Genomic DNA, 22753 nt, shown 5'->3' on the forward strand with positions numbered 1-22753 from the left:
CAGAGGATGACAGCCGAAACTAAACGTCGATTAACCGATTAGTCGATCGAGACAAAATTAAGCAACTATTCTGATGAATCAGTTAAGTCAAGCAACATTATTATTAAAAGACAACATTTCCTAGTTCCAGATTCTCAGGTGCAAGTATTTGCTGCTCATGCTTGCTGTTCAACACTGAATCCAGTTTCTTCATGACTCTTCAGACTTTAGACAAACAATGTCCGTTACTTCACTGCTGCAGTAAAGTTATAAACTGCCTATAGCGAGGTACAAAGTGTGATTTTCTCTGACAGGAGTTCTGCTGACAGGTTCCCCACCATGATCCACTTCTTCCTCTACATTAAATGTAGTTTACTTAAAGGTGAGTCTGTTGAGATAATCCTGTATGACTGCACAAAGGTATCTTTGCCTCATGCAAAGGAGACTGCCGGTCCTCAAACAGACACTGAACCACAGCTGAAGCCTCTGATCATCAGCAGGTTATAAACTGGGGCTGATGAATGAACGCTCAGGAGGACGTGAGGACAGTCACTGTTCTTACTCCTAAATGCTCCCATTATGGAAGTCTCAACCGCAGAATTTGATGGATAATTAACTTTTACAAGTATACAGCATCATCCGACATGTTCAAGTGTCCTTGATCAGTATCTGACAAAGTAATGTAATTATGTTCTTCACTAGAACCACATCTGACATAAACGCAACCATTAATGGATTCACCTGAACACAGAGAGTTTTAACAACACACCTAAACTCAAACTTCCTATTCTCTTCCCAAAACTCTACGTTGATCCCACCGGTTCACCCGACTGTTTACATTACACGTTGAAGCTGATCGGTGACTGTTTTCTTCTCACATTGAATGAACTGAGGGAGCAGCACCTGAAGGCAACGCCAGCATGAGAGCGAAAAAAGACTGAGGCGGTAAAACCAGTAAGTCAGTTAACTAATCCAGTACAGAACACACACCAGGTCTCTCTCTCTCTCTCTCTCTCTCTCTCTCACACACACACACACACACACACACACGTCATTATGTCAATACAAACTTTTGTAAATCATCTTATCAGAGCAGATATTTTTTATCTTCTTCAGACCACAGGAACAAACAGCAGGGCGGAGCTGAACTACTCACGATCAGAAACAGGAAACGACACCTTTTCGCTGAGCGTAAACACACCTGAGAGAGCACCAACGGTTACCTGATCACTCTGTTCGACTTTAATATCAACCACAGCAGAAGTTTGTGTAGTAGCCGTAACGTTAACTGAGACAGAAAACGGCCGCCACTCGCCGTCCAGCAGGTTTAGCTAACAGGGTGCGGCACACGATCAGCGTGCGCTCTGATTGGACAGGCCGGTCCAGAATCACGTCTTCATTGGACAAGAAGACTGTCAGTTACACCCCCTGGGCCAGGGACGACGTTTTTGTGGCTTGTGCAGAAGATAGCAGCAACAACACACTTCCGATCAAACTCCTTCAGAATAAAAGCAGCATCATTACAAATCCGTTCAAATCCGTCCCTTCCAGCAGGAGTGGCGGTAATCAACATACAGAACAGCAAGTGCTTTGATCATTGATACACAAAATGTCAAATATTGATAGTCAGCCAGCAACATCTTTCATTAACTTCTAAATTAAGTTCCAAGATGACCGAGCCACAATAAGAAAAGGCCAAAACTCCAGAAACACTGGCAGCATAAACAACAGCTTTAAAAAGAAGAGAAGAAGATTAATTGTATGCTGTGTAATTTAGAAACTGCTCTGGCTTGACGGTTGTCTGTTAAGTGCAGTCTTTGCAGTGCAGTGTCAAACACTGTTTTCAAACACAAGAATGATCTTCCACACACACTTCGTGACTGGTTAAGAAGTACATTTCCGTGCTTTTATGTTGAAGGGCAAACACTCAAGCCGGAAGTACAGCAGCTGAAGCAAAAAGCGCTGAAGGCCTGCAATGAGTCAGGTAATGAGCTGCTGTGAAAACAGAAAACCTCAGCAGTGTAGGAGAGAACAGTAAAAAAAGAAGAGAAATAAAACAAAGTGAGCACAGCACGAGGCAGCCTCCTCACATAGAACAATAAAGGTTCTCATCTGATTCATCCTTTGCTGTGGAACCACAGTGGAGTCAGACAAAGCAGCAGCCAATCACAGCAGAAACAAGAAACAGAACAGGAGAGACCAAAACACAGGAAAAAAACAGAGTCCTGGGAAGGAAAAGGGTGTAATACACAGAACTGTAGGATTGTTTAAAACCATATACAACACAAACACACACACACACACACACACACACACACACACACACACACACACACACACACACACACACAGCCCCGGCCTCACCCATCTTTTCCATCATCACATCATCCTCCCCGGAAAAACGGATTCCATCCTTCAGTAAACTCTTGAATTGCTCAACCCTCCACTGTCTCCATCTTTACATCTTTTGCTCAGGCTGTGTCTGAACTTTGTTCGAAAACCTCAGAACTTTATTTTAGTGGAGATTTTTTAAGAGTTTGCAGGAAATGTGTCTAAATGATGAAGCCTTGGGTCTGAATAACATCATACTAGAACAACCATGGTCTGCTTACTGAATTCCTCTAAGTTAATGACTCTATTCTACATTTATGATGTAGTGTGAAAATAAATTAAACAATACTTTAGCAGTTATCAAACAATCTACTTCCTCAAACAGCAAAAGGTGAATCACAAAGCAAACACAGCTGTCAGGAGCAGGAACTGGGTTTATTACCCAAACAACTGGTCTGAACTGAGATGCTGCACATTTCAGGACCTCCACTAAAGCTATGGAGAGACAGGAGTTATATAAATCTATTACCTTTTAAAATGTGCTTGGAAATAGTCAAACAAACTATATAATCACAAAGATGTGCATTTCCTCCAGTGAACAATGCTGAAAAAAAAAATCCCTTGATGCCGTCATCTACCATCTACAGGCCACCATCTACTATCTGAACACTGCAGCACACAGGCTACCATCGACATGCCAGCATCAACACACAGTACCACCATCTTAAAGTTACCATTAACCATCGACAGGCCACTGTGATCTACTATCTAAAAGCCACCACCCACAGGCCACCATCTATCGTCTAGACTCCACCATCTGCAAGCCACCAGATATGATTAAATGCCATTGCACAGCACCTAAACACAACCATCTACAGGCTAATGTAAACCATCTACTGACTGCCCTGAACATCTAAATCAATTCCAAAAAAGTTGGGACGCTGTGCAAAATGTAAATGAAAACAAAATGCAATCATTTACAAACTGACTGTATTTACTGACAACAGCTTTCCAAACTGTTCCTGAGTCCATGCAGTAATCTCCTTTATCCAATCATGAGTTCACAAAGTGCTGAACCTCGCTCCATCCTCACTTGTGAATGAATGAGCCTTTTCAGGATGCCCTTTTCATACCCAATCATGATACTATCACCTGTTACCAATGAACCTGTTTACCTGAGAAATGATCCAAACAGGTGTTTTTGAGCATTTCACATCTTCCCAGTCTTTAGTTGCTCCTGTCCAAACATGTTTGAAACGTGTTGCTGCGTCAAATTCAGAATAAGCAGATATTTACAAAAATCAATGAAGCTGATGAGGTCAAACATTAAATATATTGTCTTTGTACTGTTTTCAGTGAGTTTATTTTTAAAATGAATAATAAATTATCTCACTGTTTCATTTATGTTTTGCACAGCATACCAACATTTTTGGAATTAGGGTTGTATAGTGTGCAATGCACCAAGCACCATCTACAGCCTGCCATCTCCCCTTTTTTCTGAAAATAATGCTTATCCTCTGCAGTGAATCTAAGATTGTTGATGAAGATGGTGTTCAAGTTCTAATGGGATGTTAACAGGCCTTTCATACAGTGTTTTGAATAGAGCATCTTTGTGTCTGTCACTCACCTGCAAGTCCTGCCTTTGTCTGTCTATTCATCAGTCGGAGGGGGGACACCTCAGGTGATTGACAGCTCAGCGTCAGTCATTCGATAACATTACACTCACCCACCCACACAGACTCACATCCTTCACAGAAGCCAAGTCTGTCATCAGGATTCGTCTTTTATTCCAATGGATTTTTCCTTCCGTCCACACAACAGATCACACACAGACAATCATCTATCAACAACAATGTTTCGCTTCAGTTTATTAAGGCCTGTTTATCCATTTCTATCACACATACTTCAAAACTGCATGCACAACCAGGTGAACATCGTCATCAGTGTACCTGCTCGGAGGTTAACCACTTCCTGAAAGCAGCAGACGTCCCTCTGCAGACAAAACTACTTCCACTCTCGATTTCAGCGAGTTCAGAACTACAGGGTTCATACATGAGACTGTGTGTGTGGACTCGACAGAACTGTGAGGCTCCGTTTCATGAAGCTCATCACATAAGCAGAGAGATTTCAGCCAATAATGTTAAAATCAAAACTTAGCAGTTATTTTTCAGACTGCTATGCCTCGTTTAAAACTAAAGTATCTTATTATCTGGGGATAATAAGTTACGTTGTAAGCATCCCTCCATCCCTCTCCTCTGTACGGATGGATTGATGGATTCTCATGAACACGTTCTCTCAGGAACACCAGGAGGGAATTTCTTTATATTTGCACAAACGTTCACTTGGACTCAAGGATCAACTGACCGGAATTTGGTGGTCAAAGGTCATAATCTGAACTCGAGAATTAATACACTAATTAGTACAATTTCACCCAATCATCTCATAGCATAAAATGATGAAGTGGTGACAGTTTATATCCAAATGGTCAAAGGTCATCCTCGCTTACATCAAAATGTTCTGCAGAAACTCTTTTCTGGCCATTATTCAACACCATAACTCAGATCAGAAGGGGAGATCGTGACCATATTTCACATTTGGTCAGACACTAAATTGGTGACGCTAATTTTGGGCGTCCACCTTCAAACTGTGCTGATTGTATAGATCTTCTGTGCTGCCGGGTTACGTGTGTGAAGCTTTTGTTTTACAGATTTTGCAGCAATATCCATATTTGAAGCCTTGTAGTCCACCACAAGCTGATTGGTTCTGCTCACATTAAGCTTCAGGTGATTGGCGTGATTATCGAAGCTCTCTATCAGTCCCCTGGACTCCTCTGGAAAAATAGTCTCTAAGTTAAGAGAAGCATGTTTCTCACTGGACATCATTCGCTGGAACCATGTCAATACAGGGATAACTTCCTAATGCTTTTATTACTTTCTTCAGTCTTCAGTTCATATATTATTCTGGACAGACATGATGCTTTGCTCTTTGTTAGGAGGTCAAGGAAGAGGAAATACTTCATGATGAATCCCACTTTCATAGAACATGAAGGACAGAAATCAGTTATTCTGAGATCATATTTGTTTCATCCTGACAACTATTTAACTATGTCTACATAAACTTAATCATTCCATCCTTTCCTCAGGATGACTTAAAACCTTAATGTGAGCCTCATCAATCACATACTACCTTACTTAAACTAGAGTGATCACTACAGAGAACGTCCACTACAAAGTCACAGTGAACTTCTTTTCACTTGCAGTACTTTTGAGCTACCTGACAATATTTTTTGCATTATTCCATCTGATCCACATTTCTGGAGGCACAAGCTTCAACAAAGCTACAGCCACAACACCAGTGGGTGCAACACAATTGCAAGGGCATATTAAAGTTTTGCAAGGGAATGCAAAGGTAGTTCACAAATTTCTACTGTTAATGCAAGGAGTCTAGAAAACCTGTCAGCAACCACAGCAGCTCTCTGCTGTACCATGAACCACCTGGAGCATTGTGAATATTGACAACCTTCAGCTTTGTTAGTTTTTCTGGCTGGTTGACAAGAGACAGTGACAGCTATCAGCATCAATGTGGTGCTGAGTAATGCTGGGAGGTAGTACAGGTGGAAACAGCTCAACTGAGATGGTAATGGTAAAATATGTCAGGATTCACCGACTCAACACAACAGAAATCTGTCAGGTTAGTTAGATTTGTACAGGACATCAGTCAATGTTCAGTCAAAACTAAAGCAAAGTTAAACAATGGGCATAGTTGCTAGCAGAGGTGGTCGTGTCATGTTGACGTAATTTTGATCAATTCTGAGGCCAGGTCTCCATATAAAAGCAATAATTACTCGAGGCACAACCTGGCGACAGCCATTTACTTGATCAAAGTTTGATTTTTAGTACCTTATTTTGCATTGAAGATGTCAAATTGAAGGCCATCTGTATTCCAAACAAATCCCAGTCTTCCATTCAAGCTTTATAAAATAAAGAAACAAACCACTCAGTTGCTCAAATGAACCAAGTAATCAGAAAGTTTCCATGGTTAGGCAGTGAAGAGCAGACAGTCAGAGAGGGCTGATTGCAGGTGAGCAGGTATGCATCAGGAACATCCTTTTATTAGCCAAAGCAAAGGAGACTGCACATCATGTATGGTTATACGATCATACAAGTTTGTTCACACTGACAATAAAAACAAAAACTTTAAGGTGAAAACATCCAAAACATTATTAAACATAATTACAACAAAAAGCTATGAAACTAAAAAAACGCTGCAGACTACGTCTCAGCATCCTACAGTCCAAACACCTACTGAGCATGTGCTGCAGGGGAGGGGGGAGGCAGGGGGGGATGTGAGAAAAGGGACAGAAAAAAGATTCAGTGGCCCAAAGTCATTATTTACAAAATAAGCAATCTGTCCATCACGCGTCCTCGACATAGCAACAGCACACAGAAATGTGTCAACATTGCACCATAGCAACAGAGCACAAACATTTGATCATGGCAACATAACTTTTTATCATAATTTTACCATAGCAACAGAGAATGTGAAGAATTACCACAGCGACAGAGCAACAATATTTGACTGTGAGTGAAAAGCTTTTCATCTACAGCATGTTTAATCACAGCAAAGAGCAGAAACATGTGATCATGGTGACGTACTGTGGCATTTGACCTTTTTCCACACCAGCAGAGCATGTACATTTTAAACCACAGCAGCGCAGCATGTTTAAGCGCATACAGCAACATTATCTGTCCGCCTCTTTATAATCATCAAGTTACCATAGCAACAAAACAGGTGGATATGTTAAGTCTGTCAACTCTGGACAGGACTCGACAAAAAGCTGCATTGGAAACAGAGTAAGAAAGGACCAAATCTTGCCAACATCAATATCATCAGCAGTTTGTGCTACCAGAGTCAGTGGAGGAGCTGCAGAACAGAGGCAAGTCTGGATCAAAGTCTTCCTACTGGACAGACTGCAGGGGGTGGGGCTTACCTGACTTTATCTACACACAGGGGTAGGGGCTTCAGTAATGGCTGACAGTCAGGGGGCAGGCCGAGGTCTAAACTGAGCTGCTAACAGTTGAGTTTGAGTTCAGAATCAGGTATAGTCCATGTTGGCTTTGCTTCACCTGGATGATTGATCCAGGTAGGTTTGGGCAGAGCTTTAACCCAGGCTTATCTTGACCTTGCGTGCTCCAATAGGTCGGTCATTAAGGTCCATCACAGCTGCAGTGGCCTCCTCATGATTCTGGAAGGCCACCATGGCCTCGCCAGTTGGCAGGCCTTTCTCACTGAACTGCAGGCAGACTGAGCCTGGCAGCACCTGGTAGCCATAAAAGAAGTCCATAATTTCATCCACGGTTACAGTGAACGGCATGTTCTGAAGCTTTACAATTGTTGGGCCGGCAGCACCACGCTGACTGCTGGGATTGTTAGATCCTCCAGGGGCCGACTGGTTACGGTGCCCATCAGCTCCTGGAGTGAACACCTGCTGTCCACCAGTAGCCCCACCCCCTTGACGACCTTGGTTGTTGTTAGCCCCTCCCCCTCGGTTCTGTCCTCCCCCACCTCCTTTTCTGTTGGCATTGTCAAAGGGCACCAACCCTCTCAAGCCATCCTGACTGAACGGAGCTCCTCCTGCAGCTCCAGGTCGAAAGCCTGGTGGCTCCAGGATCGGAGCACCAGGAAGACCAGCAACAAGAGGAGGAGCCACGCCCAGATTCACATCCCCAAGACCTGCTGCCAGAGGTGGGAGAGGAGGAGGGCCTGCCAGTCCATTCCCTGGGGCTGCGAATGGAGTCACAAAGGGAGCACTATTGAGGTTCCCCATAGTGTTTCTGAGAAAGTTAAACTCCTCGCCACTAATACCAGCAAATGGGTTGATTTGAGGTTGCTGGGGATTGGGCTGGACTTGCTGGTGCTGGTTCTGATTCTGATTCAGCTGGTTCTGGTTGCGTTGGCCCCTTTTGTTCTGGGGAGGAGGGTTCCTCTCAATTTCCTTCATCTGCTCAAAGGTCACCAAGTGGACAAAGGCATCGCGGCCATTGAGTTTTTGGCGGTGCAGTCTTTCAGCTTTGCGGGCGTCTTCCTCAGTTCGCAGCTGGAAGATAGCTTGGCCTAAACCGTTGCCGTGACTATCTGTTAAAACCTTCAGGGTGTCCTCGTAAAGCCCCACACCTTCCAGGAAGGCACGCACATCTTTCTTGGAGACGTTATAAGGGATGTTGGTGATGTGGGCACAGTTCCTGGGAATTTTCAAGCCATCCTGGTTCTTGCCATCACCCTGTGCTGCTTCACGTTTGCGGATGGTGTCAATCTTTTCAAGCATTCCCTTACGACTGATAGGGTGAACCTGAATGAATCGGGTGCCCATATACTGCATGTGAGCACCCAGAGCAGTCTTATAGTCCTGTTCTGTTTTGAACTCAAGGAAGCCTTCTCCTGTGGCTCGCCCATTGGGCCCGTAGGCGATGTAGATGCTGTCCTCTATGATGGCCAAATTGTTAAAGAACTCCTTTATCTGTTTCTTGTCTGCCTCATAGGGAAGGCCTTTCAGGTAGACACAGAACTCCTGCCGGTGGGGAGAGCGTGACCTTCCTCGTTGATCTCTGCCTCCTGGCCCTGACCCAGCATTACCACGGCGGTGCTGCTGTTCCTGTGACTCATTATTTATTTTGTTGCTATTATGAGGAGTGTGGACTGTTGCACTGTCATTGAGACTTGCCCACTGTCGCTCAGAGCCGGGGGTGATCTCAATGAACCTTTGGCCCATCATACCACCTCCCCGCTTTACAGCTTCAAAGCTGTCCTGGGGAGAGAAAAACTTGACCATAGCCCTGCCATTTGGGCGGCCCTGTCCATCCCTCAGCAGGCGAACCGCATCCACCCCCAGACCACGGAAAAAACCCCTGATATCCACCTCTGAGCAAGAGAATGGCAGGTTTTGCAGGAGGACAAACAACTCATCAGGATTGATCGCTCCTGCTCCACTGGCCGCAGCAGCAGCAGCCTTCATTTGAGCCTGGAGGCCAAGAGAGGCCAAGGGGGAAAGAGGGTTGAACAGCATGGGGTTAGGAGTTCCAAGAGGGAGGCCGGAGCCAAGTCCTGCTGGGGGTGGTAGGGATGGGTTGAAAGGAGGCAGGGAGGACATGTGGGGAAGGTGTGACATAGGAGGCACCGGAGGCCCTTGGGACAGTGGGGAAACAGTAGGGACAGGGGGGAGGGAGGACACTGGGGGAGGGACTGGAATGGTGGGTAGTGTGGGCATGGGGGGCATGGAGGGCATGCTTGGAAGTGGCGGGATGGGTGGGGGACCCGCATTGAGTGATGCCAGAGCTGTAGTGATTGTGGGGGCAGAACTGTAGCTGTTGGGGAAGCTGGGCACCACACTGGCCACTGCCTTGTTGCTTGGTGGCTCCTGAGATGAGCTTGCTGCTGTCACTGAAGTTGGAGTGTTACTGAAACCCTGGTTTCCATGGTTACCGCTTCTCCCCCCAGCCCCTGGCTGCACAGTGGGTATGGGGGTGGCCACTTGTCGGTTCGCATTTCCTGCAGTAGATGCAGCTGTTTCCACACCGCCCGCCCCAGCCTCAAACCTGCGACGGCTGAGTTCAATCATGTTCTGCATTTCGGTCTTGCTGCTAAGCAACAGTGACACTTTGGAGCCCTTAATGGACCCACCTGTACGCATCATCCCCAGCCGAGCATCCTCATCAGTGGCAAAGACGATGAAAGCCTCGCCATGCTCACCCCCCACAATGTGCACTCCCCCGTCTGGGATGGTGAGGCCAGAGAAGAAGTGTCTGATGTCCATGGTGCCAGCCACTATGGGCAGACCCTGCAGCCTGATGACTACCGCCATACTGACTGCTAAACAACAGCCCTACAACCTGGGGAGAAAGCAACACTACTGTCAGATGAAGAGCAGAAAACGGCAACCAGTGGTTTCCAGATATTTCTTCAGGAAACTCAGATCTGACTTCACAGGCCAATAATGGCTTAGCCAACACTGCTTACATTTCAGTTTCTTCAGAATAACCCAGAGACTATTTATTAAACTTTGGACATACCCATTTTGAGGTCCTGACATTTGGAAACCAGTGGTATTTGGAAAGGGGTTGGGTTGGGGGTGAAACATTTTCAGGAAACTGGCAAAAAAAACTAAACTGAAACAGTCTCCAGCCATCTGCAGCATTTAATAAGTTTGCTAAACTTGTTTCAGATCAGATCACATCAGACCCCAACAGAAGCAATCTTAAGCATTAACACTGCTGCAATGTTCATTAATTTTAGTTGTAAAAAAATTATATGGCAAGGAATAAAGAAACAGCACTGATGTCAATAGACATATTATACATATACGCATACTCACATATACACATACATATGCACACATTCTCTTCTCAACTGTCTCCGATGTTCCATATTTGATAACATTTGCCATCTGTGATATCATTAATTGTCGAGTCAGGCCAAGATTTTTGGTTGCTAGCTAACTGTAGCAATATTACCACTTTTCCTGAAGTAAGCATGCACCTGGGCCAGGTCACATTCTAGAACTCTTCTTAGTGAAGTCTGATTGATCTGGCTGACAACGAACACAGTTTCTCTTTTACACATTTTAACACAAGAACACTTTCTAATGGACCTTATTTTGTTGGGAGTTAAAGTCTACAGTATGCGTCAAATGAAGTGCTTGTATGTGAAACCCCATTTCCAAAGGCAAAATCAGCAATTTTTCAAACTCGAGAAGATGTGAGACAAGAACTTCTTACAACTCTATTCAGTCAAAGATTACTGAATACCTTAAATCTCAATAGAGTTGCTTTGTGTATTAGCCCCTGTATGTAATTGAGATGTTGTGTGGAATTTGGATCTTTAAAGAAAACGTTACTGTTTTCTACCATGCAGCACCAACATATTGCTGGTAGTTTCAGCAAAGTTGGAAATATTTCGTGCAACAGTTAACCTTCATGAATCTCATGCAATTTGCAACTCACCAATGCAACTAAGCTGTGTGTATAGTTTCACTGTTTAACAGACAGAGGATTTCTGCAGGACACTGAAACCTGGTGAAAAGGTCAGAAAAACAAACATTCCTGTAGAAAACATCTCAATGAAATTCAACCTTTCACAGAACAGATGTTAGCCTCCAGTGACTAACGTGTTGGTGTTTTTAGCAGTTGAAAACGTGCTTAATCAGTGTCAGTATCTGGCTCTCATTCAAATTCAACAGAGCGTTGAATATTAATAAATCATTATGTCATGTTTCAGTGTCTCGTGTAGTTTCAGTTGTACTACTATAAGGTTGTCTTGAGCTGCAATACAACACAGAAAAAACTCAAGAATCGTAACAGCCACAAGAAGATTTTAAACCAAAGTAGGGCAACAAATCTTAGAATCAGACCGCAGCAACATTTCTACCTGACAACAGAAAGAAACCCCTGTCCAAAAGCAAAACCCATCATGACTAATGATGACAGCGTATATCAAATTAAACTTTCCTATGAACAAGTGAAGATCAGAAATGTTGACAAACAACCAGCCAGCAAACATCTGGCAACCAGTCAGCAACACCCTGCAAACACCAAGCAACAACCCAGGACCTATCTGGCAACCAGGAGGCCAGCAACAACACAGAGGTGAAGAGGATGGATCCTGCTTCCTGAATCCTATAGCAACATCAAATCAGCAGCACACCATAACACAAGCAACACGTCAATCAGCAAATCTGCAGTACATTGTCAACAAAACATTAGCATCACGTTAACTGAAGCAACAGCAGTAACTTATCAACCAGAGCAACAAGAGCAATGTCATCAACATTTAACAAAAGCAATGCCAGGTACATGTAAACCAGAGCAACATTAGCATCATGTCAACCACAGCAACATTAGCATTATATCAACAAAAGCAACATTAGCGTTATGTGAACCAGAGCAACATCAGCAACTGATTTCCAGCACAGCACCAAAGACAGCAGCTGATCAGAAGGGAAAGCAAACAGAAGCAAAGTGCAGAACAACGTGTTAGCTAGCACTGATAACATTTCCAACTGAGCAACAGCAGGTGGAGCAATGCTCGTGTATCAACAATCCTCTGCTTCACAAGTGTCTCAGGATCCTCAGACAAATCTTCAGGTTTCTAAGCTCTAACCCTGTTCCAGGATTGTCAGACTATGCTTTACGGTCCTCGATGGACATCTTGCTAAAGTCTGACATTTCAGTCCCTCAGCAGCTCATAAAATTTTCAGGTTGAAAAAAACTGAAATCCTTGTCTGGGTGAGAGGCTGCTACCTGCAGCTCACCACAGCTCTCTGCATGATGCCAGACACCACCAACATCATCATCATCATCATCATCAATGGTTCCACTGCACAACCTCAGCATAGACAAATCACATCCAACACTGATATATGATTGGCATTTCACCTAATGCTTCTCCAAGGACGAGTTTCAATGGATTTTAAACCTGAGCATCCACTACTCTTGTTGGTGTCAACCTGCTAACAGCTTCACAGTGTGAAACATCAAAAGCAGCAGGAGGATAAAATACAGCAGGAGAGGAAACAGCAACAGCTAGTGATGTCAGAGAGGTGAAAAAGTTCAACTGAAGCTGCAGGATGCACTCATAAAACCAAGAAACAAAACAGCACTGATAGGAGACAGAAAATAGTGCCCTTCACACAGCCAGAAAACCAGAAATTTTCAACACAGCAAATTCAGGATTAAAGAACAAAAACACTGGCTTGGTTTCTTGTTTTAAAGCTGGAATACATAACAGACCACATGTTGTGGTCGACTTCAAAACACAGCAAAAGAACAATGGAATTAAAGGAGAAGAGTGGAACGCCATCCATAGACTTAGTAACTTAAAACACAAAGAAAAAATCCATTTCAGAACATGGATGAGGAAATCTCCACATATCAGCCAACTTAAAGCTCAAATCTCAACAACATACAACAATACATGATCTGACATGATGATGCCAGGAACATAGTCTTTTGCTGCACCATATTCAACCTTTAATTGTAGCTGTATGTTCCAGACCTTATCCCTCCATCCATTTCAGAAGAGTACAGAACTCCACTGACCTGCTCAAGACAAAAAGAGAAACAACTGCCATGCATGAAACTGTACTAAGGTATTTATTCCCCTTTTCCAAAAGGATTCACCATTGGAGGTCTCATGCAATGACTTAACTATAGCCCCTTTCAGATATGCATCTTGTTACATAGATGTTCAGGCAAATGTCAGTCCCATATCTGAATAAACCCCCTGCTACTTTTACATTAGTCACAGCAGCAATCTATTGAGTTTGAACCTGTAAATGGAAAACACTGCAAATCAGCCCAAGCAATACAGGATTTTTATAATGACTTACTGGCAAATACAAATTTTCCGTACACACCATTATAAATTTACATCACATAGACGTAAGTTTGAACTGCCATTACTGTGGCACGAGTTATCAACTCCATATCTGAAAAGGGCTTAAGTCAGTAACTCTGTACGCTGGCAACTAACCCCCGACACCATGACACCTGACGCTCATCTCGAACAACTGTCTACCTGCTCATCTTTGCGGTTCAGTTCTTGTAGTGCTGGACGTGTGACGTTACTGTTTTCAGGGGCGTGGCTTGTACTTGAAGTCTCTAGTGGGCAGCCACCGCAGTGGAATCGACAAAAACTGAGCTAACGTTACAAAATAAATCAGTACAGGGCTGAAACTTACACACTTCTTCCATCCTCATTAGTTCGTACAGTGAGGAAACTACACATGAACCGTAATGAAAAATACATGAAAACATTAATAACGTGTCGGTTAGCTAGCTAAAGGTAGCTAGAAGCTACGTACAAGACACCATTTTAAACAACCCGCGTGAATGTTTTGCACAATCAGTCATTGTAATAACCAAATACCCGATGTGAAAGCTTCTAAAGCAGGACCCTAACAGTCACAGACAACTAACTCTGAAATGCTGAATGTAGCTAGCTTAGCTCAGCTACCTGAGCAGGCTAACGTTCCGTTAGCCACCTACTGCTAGCTGGTTGTGATCCTTGCTTTGTGTGTGTGTGTTGGAGCGGAGAAGCGAGTGGGATGCACGCTTTTAGCGGCTTCTCTCGCCCTCGGCTCTCGGTGTGAGTGCGTCACTCAGCGGGCTGCCGCTGCTTGATTCTTACCGAGAAATTTGTCAATAAACACACTGAGGTTTAACTCATGAACGACGCTCGTTTCTTCTCTTCTCTTCTCTGTGCAGTTTGCTCCGGCACGAAATGTCGGCGCAAACACCGCGATAGCCCACAAGAGCGCGCGAGACTATGGACTGCGTTTACCTAAAATGAGGGCGACATCGCCCCCTATGCCCCAACCAGCTTAGCAGGCCAAGCTTCTTGATGGGAGAATGAAGGTCCAAGTTCTCATTGCCACACAAAAATTCTCATACCACAAGTATGTGGACCCTCTGTCGCGCATACAGAAGCCTGACCTATTCACCTTTGCGATGAAAAGAAACTGTGAGCCACGGCGTTATCGTCCAGCATCAGTGCTAGACTTCACTCATCAAGCAAATCCAGGTTCCAAAATCTGGAGAATGGAGGCTGTTAGCGATAAATGCCCAAGGCTTGGGTACCACATGTTCGACGATCGGACGCGGCTGAAATGTTTAGGTGCTGGGTTTTCAACTAGGAAAAGAGAGCAACTCGCCCGGTGCTTCAGACTCCCAGGTGCCTGGGTGCCTTTACTTACTATACTAATATTAGTTGCGTACGAGATAGTGTGTATGATAAATAATACAAACAAATTTTGGGATGTCATTGAATAGAAATGTAGCTGTTTTTATCTACTTCTGGTGTTTAGTAGACAGTAATAATAGTTGTATTTAGATAATGCTTTAGCACTTGAAAAACTTATTTATCATATCAAAAACTTGCATTAAAACTGCTTTTTTTAATCATACCCTTGACTGTTTTGTTTATTGAGTTGTACCTCCTGTTGTGTTATCTGTGTACAGGCCCATCTATGGATGAATTATTGAACTAGCTCAGGTTATCAATGCTGTGGTGTGTATTGTGGCATTTGTCCTTGAATTGTGATTATCCCAATAAAAGCATCCATTAAAAAAAGTTCATTGCATATTCATGAAGCACTGCTTTATTGGATAATAATGTATAAGAGGAGTAACAGTAGAAGACAGTAGATGCAGGAGTCTAATAAATCTGACCTGTGCAGGCTCAGCTGATTACATCCAGGAACTCAATACAAGACTTTAATCTCCACTCTGATTGTGGCGCCTTCTTAAAGATGATATTTACGGTCCGAATTTTTTAGATTTTCGTGTTCTGAATTTCAGGCTTATCTTCACATTCCCATCAACAACCTCAGACACGTCTCAGTCAACAGGCGAGAGACTCGACCTGAGCCGGTTTTACTCACCGCTATCTTGAAAATTAGCCGTTGAGGTCAAATCAAGGCGACAGTCTTGTAAAGCATTCCAGACTTTAATAAAATAAACTGTGGCTGCTAACACTGACATGGTGCTGCTGTTTTTTAAATACTGAAAACTGAGGTGGGAAGAAAGAAAAACTACAATAGTGAGTCTTGATACAGAGGACAGGAAACAATATGTGAATCGTCAAGTGAAAAGTTCTGACTCAGAGTGAATCATCAAATCAACTCAGCGAACTTTGGTCTGCTGCCTTTAGTTGCCATCAACAGCTGCGGTGAAGCAACACTGCCCATTGTTCCCATTTTGTTTTTTGTCACCAGTCGCTGCCTATCTTGGTTGGTTAACACACAGAGCAGAGCCCGTGTCACGAAGCAAGATTAGCAGTTCAGCCGGGTATCTTTGCGTTTAACTCATGAAACTGGCTCACTTTGAAGCAGGACAGATCACTATGTTAACCGTCAGAACGTTCCACAGAAGGTGCATTCAGGAGAGCAGATCAAAACCTGTCAACCAATCAGATCACTGGAAAAATGGAGCCATCATCCCTACAGGATCCTGACAGGAGGAGTCACACACTGATTTACAGCCTTACACTTACTTTCAGTGTGTGGATATTAAACCTTTAGCTGCTTCTGTCTGTCAGTGATGAAATGTCCCCACAGGTTTCAGCTTCATGTCAAGTCCTCCACGGTTCTGATGATGCTCCATGTGGCGGGGTGTAATTGAGAGCACCTCTTTCACGTGACAGATGAACCACTCGTTTACACCTGATAATAAAATGGGATCTGTATCCGGATATGTTATGCAGATAATAAACTATCCAATCTTGCCTTTTTTGTTTACACCTGGTATGTTTAATGCATCCTCGTTATCCTCAATGGGATCAGATCTCTGTCCTCCAGAGCAAAATCTGTGCGTGATTCATTTGAGGTGGCGGCAAATCAGATCAAGACCCCCTTAACAAAAAATTTGAGGATTATGTGAGTTGTTAACACTTTATAAACTTTGTAAAAGGCTGTCCACAACAAATTCTGAGTTATTTGTCTCCTCTTGTAAATTCTGTAAATGCAATAAATTAAATTGTTCTGTTCTTTGTATAAAAATACTGTGTCAGTTTGTTCTGGAGCGTTGCAGTACTGGCTTGTAGGCTACTCCGTAAACGCCTTGCTTATACCTTACATTAATATGCTTTTTTCTGGATACAGATTGCATTTTAATACCAGGTGTAAATGGGGTCTAAGACAAACTGGCTTCATGATAAAGGAGCCAGGTGTCACAGCTTCTGAAAACTCCTGCTTCTGCAGAAACACAGAAGCAACTCGGCCAAGAGAAGCCTGATCTACAACAGAATGAGAACAACAAGCAGACGCTGACGTGCGTTGGTCAACTCTCTGAGCAACATCTCCCAACAGGTCAACTACAGGAGCTTCTCCAAAGACAGAGAGTTACAGCTACAAACAGACTTCAAGTCAGACAGGAAGTTTGTGCGTGTTTGTATACAGGAAGGAAAAGCTGGCCTACTCCCAGAATCCCCCGGGATTCATCATCTTTGTCGTCAGCTAGGAAGTGGAAGGGGTCTAGTGCTGCGACCACTTAATGCTCTTCAGATCGATGCCCTCTTGAACCATCTCCCACAGAGGACTGACGGACAGACAGAGACAGAGACAGATAACTGGATGTTACCACAGCATCATTACCATTACCATTCAGAAACGTAAAAATAATCATTAAGTTAATATCTGAGACGTGGAAACATCACGAAAAAGAAGTCCGACAGGTCAAGAAAAACAAGCAGTCAGACAAAACTGACACTCAGATATGACCGTGTTGAGCACTATGGTGTTATTATAACTGATGGACAAAACTACCAGGATAAGATCAGAGTGACAGTAAGCCAGAATGGTCAGTCCGGCTGAACTCACCTCATCTCTCTGAGCCTGCTGACCTGCTGGATACACTTATCTGCTGTGTAGTCCACCTCATCCTCTGTGGTGAACCTGCCAATACCAAACCTAACACACACACACACACACACACACACACACACACACACACACACACACACACACACTTACATCAACTTACATATGATTCAACTGAAGTCAAACCACAGAGAGAAAGTCTGCAGAGAGCTGCACTTTACACTCTGCTCTTGAAGAATGAATCTGTTCAGAGGACTGCCTGTTATTTTATTGAAGTTAAACTTCATTATAATCAATACTGTATTCAGAATTACTATCGGGATCTGGATTACAATGAGGAAGTGTTTGTACCTGATGGAAGAGTGAGCCAGATCTTCATCTGCTCCGATCGCTCTGAGGACGTATGATGGCTCCAGAGACGCTGATGTACATGCACTACACACACACAAACACACACAGAGTTTTACAGTTTACCTGTAAACAAAATGCTGTGTGTTTTGATGACAAAGCTGATTTTCATGCGAAATAACAGAGGGCAGGAATGTGAATCAGGCACCTCACGTGAATGACGTGGACAAAATGGGAACCCATTTTAAAAAAACACTGCTCCTTACTAATGGTCAAAAATGCCACAGGGAACTGATAAATGCACATATAGAAAACTAGTCTGACTCATCAGAAGCTCCTGCTCCACATACATCTTCAGATCTGTTTAGAAAATGTTTAACATGAGTATGTCTGACCTCCCAGACGACAAAGCGACGTCCTTCAGCGCCATCAACAGACTCTCTCCCTCCACATAGGCAAAGGACAGGTTGATACAGCCTGAAAGGAACACACAGTCAGAGAGGTCCGTCCACCTCATCTGTCACTGTCAGAACTTCTAGTGAACATCAGACAGACTTTCAACAGAAACCTTCAACATTAAATTCAAGGACCTTCACTGACCTTCAAGTTCATGTCGAGTGAAATCAGAGCAAATTAAAGGACAGTGGTGTGTTTTGGTGTGTGTGTGTGTGTATGTGTGTGTGTGTGTGTACCAGGGTAGCGTTGTTCTGGATCTCCATTCATGATGACATCAGGAAGCCCGGCCATGATCTTCTGGACCAGACGATTAGCCAGAGTGGAAATTCTGTGATGATCATACTGTGGCCCCAAACACACAGACAGACACACACATTAAGTCTCAGGATGTTTGCTGCTGTTTTTCGAGTCTTGGGATATTTTTTTTTTTTTTAACCTCCATCTCCTGCTGGGCGATGCTGCAGGCGGCTCCCAGTCCAACAGCGAGCGGGGTGGGTACAGTGCCGGAGCGCAGCCCCCTTTCCTGCCCGCCCCCGTTCTGCAGCGGCTCCAAACGCACCCGAGGCCGGCGTCGCACGTACAGAGCGCCCACACCTGTACACACGCACACACACGCCCGTCAGCATGAACTATGGTGTACCACAAGGATCAAAACTCGACCCCTTTCTGTTTAATTCACACATGCTGCCATTATTGTATTTCAACTGTTCCAGGGTTGTATATTATCATATATAGAATTTTCGAGGTTTCAGCACTTCGTAAAGCACTCTGAACTGTCATGTGTATGAAATGTACTGTGTAACTTAATATCCTCACCTCCCTGAATGAACTAACAGTTGCTAGTAGCTCTACAGTAATGCTGCAGCTAACCTTTGGGTCCATAGATCTTGTGACCACTGATGGACATCAGATCAATGTTCCAGCTGGAGACGTTGATGGGAATCTTTCCAACGGCCTGAGCAGCATCAGTGTGGAAGAAGACTCCTTTGGAACGACAAATCTGACCTGTGGTCAGGAAGAGTAAAGGTTAACCAATCAATACTTTTGATCAGAACACTCAAAAGTAAAGATCAGGGGACCAGTGAAGCCTCTACATGATGATGGTGATCAACTTAACAGTCTCAGAAATATGCCTTTTGCTTAATGTTCTGCCATGATTACCGATCTCTTTGATGGGCTGCTTGACTCCAATCTCATTGTTGACCGTCATCACTGACACCAGAGAGGTTTCAGGACGGATGGAGGCCTCCAGCAGCTAAACACACACACAGACACACGTAGTTTTAATATACACGATGGCTTCTGTATGTTCTCTGTACATGCTGCACACATTCACTCTGTCCTCGCTCTTATGTGATCTCTCTGCATGCTCAGTACCTCCAGGTCCAACAGTCCGTTCGCCTGCACTGGCAAGTAGGTGATGCTGAAACCTTCAGCCTCCAGAACTCGGCACGAGTCCAGAACACACTTATGTTCCGTCTGGGTGGTGATCACATGGCGCTTCTTGGCCTGGTAGAACCTGGCCACGCCCTGCAGGAGAGGGAGAGGCAGGGTCACTACTAACATCACAACTCAGTGTTTTTTTACTGTTCATTCACCCCTCGACTATTCTCAATGTGTTCTCACAGCGTTCTCATTCAGTTCATAATATGTTCTCAAGGTATGGTCACATCATTTAAAATGGTGATTTTGAGGGGACCTCAATTCACTTCCTTGGATTTGCTGCTATCAGTGATTTTTTTTTGCATCAAGTTCGACTTGGGAAAACTTCGATTTGCAAATTTAGGTCAATGACCTTGTCAATGTCTTAACAATGAGCTCCGTGAGTCGTCATTGCCCCACCCAGACCCTTCATTCTGTTCCCTCAGTTCTTGATCAACCAAAACAAGAGGACGTAGGGATGAGAGGAGAGGGAGAGAAGGTGTGACGGAGAGGGGGTAACGAAGTTAGTGATGAAGAGGAGGAGCGGAAGGTGACCTTGATGGCCATGTTGTTGGACTCGGTGGCTCCGCTGGTGAAGACGATCTCTCTGGGATCTGCTCCAATCAGATCAGCCACCTGCTGCTCAGAGAGAGAGTGACAACACACAGTCAGTGTCTCCACCTCAAATTCAGATTTAGAGACAGGACGACCACAACTAAACACACACTGCAGAAGATTTACACTGTCGATACATTCAGACATCCTAAGAAAACTGACAAAAAAGACAGAAAAATACAGAACTGTACTTCTTTAAAACTTTATCCTCCCTACAAACTGAGTGTCTCTCTACCTTCCTGGCCGTCTCCATGGCGCTCTCGCTCTCCCAGCCATAGGCGTGTGTTCTGGAGTGAGGGTTACCATAGTAATTCACCTGGTAGGGCAACATGGCGTCCAACACCCGGGGGTCCTACACAAGCACACACGTTAAACCGTTTGTACAAGTAGGTATAAGTGACTTTCTCTCTGGCATCAGAGTAAGACTTACCATTGGTGTGGTGGCCTGGAAGTCCATGTAGAGGGGGCGGGGCTCATCTTTCTCCAGTTCATACTTCTTTATCAACTCTGCAGCACAAAACAACAACAGACAGGCCGTCAGCTGGCTTTCCTCATGATTCTGGACTGAAATACTGGGTCAGACATCGGTGACAGGTCAGGACTCGCTGAGTCATTGATTAACTTTGTCTATAGAGCCACCAATGGAAAACTATAGTTCTGAAAATTGAACACTGTATCAGGTATCATGTTGGTACCAAAATATATTTATATGCCACATGTACCGTTATTATATTTATATACACAGTACATTTGATCTGTCAGTGATATATCATTTGCAGTATACACACATAAACAAGAATGTACTGCAAAACGTTTTAAAGTTCCTTATTTCTTCCGAGCAGCAGGCTAAAACCAGAGAATAGTTTTAATTATAACGGGAGAAAAAGATTAAAAATACAGTGACGAGGTAATATGATGGAACAATAAAAACATAAACAGAGCTGGACATACAGGATTTTAGACACGTTTGCTGATAAATTACGTAAGTTAATGTCATTAATCAAGCATAAAAATGGATGACGACTAAATGTTCTGTCAATTAACTAGTTAGAACTTATCGTTTATGAGTGATTTTATAGTATTAATGTGTTACTTTAATGTCACCGACGGCTCCTCACACGCGTGTCTGTGTAACGTTTCATCACTCCAGTTTACAGCCGCTGTAAACTGCGTCACTTTGGGATTAGCTTCGTGCTAGCTGCTCACGGCCAAATAACGATAACTAGTCTGAGTCGCTCCGGGCAGCTCTTACCTTTCTGCAGGGTGCTAGCGGTTCTGCGGTCAGAGCCCTGCCGGAGAGAGATCCACGAGACCGGCCTGAGCAGCCGGGAAGAGATTGTCCTGCCCGGGGAAAGCATCTGGACGGCGTGCGAGTTTCACCTGGAGACTCACTGACCTCCGATAACAAGACGCTGATCGCAACCAAAACACCAGTGTAAACTGGGTCGAACCAGTTTAACCTACTGCGTGGATGGAAATGAAGAAGACGATTCAAGATTGATGGTTCAGGAATAAATGTTAAATGTGAGCAAAGTTTGGTTTGGTTTGAGAAACGTTGCCGCCTGTCAGTTATATCCGAATCGGTGAGAGTCAAGGCAGGACGCCAACAAAGAACACTTCCGATGATGACTTTCAAAATAAAATATTTTCAATAACGAGCGTGGCTTGTTTCCTCAAAACCAACTTCTTTTTAATGTGTTTTTTTATTGGAAAGGTTCTTCTAGATACATTCTCAAAACACGTGTACGTTTATACTCAATATAATATGATATTTGTTTTAAGCATTACTTGTTTTTACGAACCACCCTTCGGTCTATCTGCGGCTTCGTCCTGCCATTCAGCAGCTTGACACAGTGAGCCAAACTGGTGTTGCTGCAGTTTCATCGTTGCACAAGAAACGGAAGCAGTGGGCGGGACTTCCTCTGGACAAACTGCAATCTCACTGGCTGATATGGATTGTTTTGGTCTTGATAGAGGCGGGGCCAAGGTCTTTCTCTGTCCTCTGATTGGTTACAGGCAAGGGTTTATGAAACGTGAGTTTATTCTCCTGTAAAATTGATTAAACCGGAGACAGTAAGTTTGTTAAACCGTAGACTTCAGTCCTGGATAAAATTCATTTCCAGTTTTTCTCAGTTATTCTGGCACAATCGTCAAAGGAAAATTGAGATGTTAAAATCCACAGTTAATTTTTCTCATAGTATTATATGTATTTCTTATTCTTTGACTCAGTGATAC

General features: G+C 43.8%; 2 protein-coding genes across 6 annotated transcripts in view; both read right to left on the bottom strand.

Annotated features, from left to right (window-relative positions):
• cpne1 (copine I) overlaps positions 1 to 14620 on the bottom strand; it is a 24243-nt gene extending 9623 nt beyond the window's left edge. The window contains exons 1-3 of one of the 5 annotated variants that reach the window (XM_076743633.1): positions 14491 to 14590; positions 11307 to 11375; positions 6390 to 10196 (exon numbers count right to left, since the gene is read on the bottom strand). In XM_076743633.1, coding sequence (XP_076599748.1) covers positions 7472 to 10168 — 2697 coding nt within the window. In that variant the 5' untranslated portion in view covers positions 10169 to 10196; positions 11307 to 11375; positions 14491 to 14590 and the 3' untranslated portion in view covers positions 6390 to 7471. Of the gene's footprint in view, positions 1 to 1135; positions 1171 to 1202; positions 1334 to 6389; positions 10197 to 11306; positions 11376 to 14490 lie in introns of those variants that run through there. The other 4 variants (XM_076743641.1, XM_076743660.1, XM_076743652.1 and 1 more) reach the window with 4 other exon arrangements.
• An 817-nt stretch (positions 14621 to 15437) lies between these two features.
• On the bottom strand, positions 15438 to 22145 carry nfs1 (NFS1 cysteine desulfurase). The gene is made up of 13 exons (XM_076743728.1): positions 21771 to 22145; positions 20949 to 21025; positions 20754 to 20870; positions 20459 to 20542; positions 19859 to 20011; positions 19643 to 19736; positions 19352 to 19486; positions 18918 to 19075; positions 18718 to 18823; positions 18421 to 18502; positions 18029 to 18112; positions 17678 to 17767; positions 15438 to 17396 (listed from the first exon to the last, which is right to left on the bottom strand). The coding sequence occupies exons 1-13, from the start codon at positions 21874 to 21876 to the stop codon at positions 17333 to 17335; spliced, it is 1350 nt and encodes a 449-aa protein (XP_076599843.1). The 5' UTR covers positions 21877 to 22145; the 3' UTR covers positions 15438 to 17332.
• Between the last annotated feature and the right edge of the window lie 608 nt (positions 22146 to 22753).

This window comes from Chaetodon auriga, chromosome 2 (genome assembly GCF_051107435.1).
Source record: "Chaetodon auriga isolate fChaAug3 chromosome 2, fChaAug3.hap1, whole genome shotgun sequence".
In the NCBI taxonomy this organism is placed as follows: Eukaryota; Metazoa; Chordata; class Actinopteri; order Chaetodontiformes; family Chaetodontidae; genus Chaetodon; species Chaetodon auriga.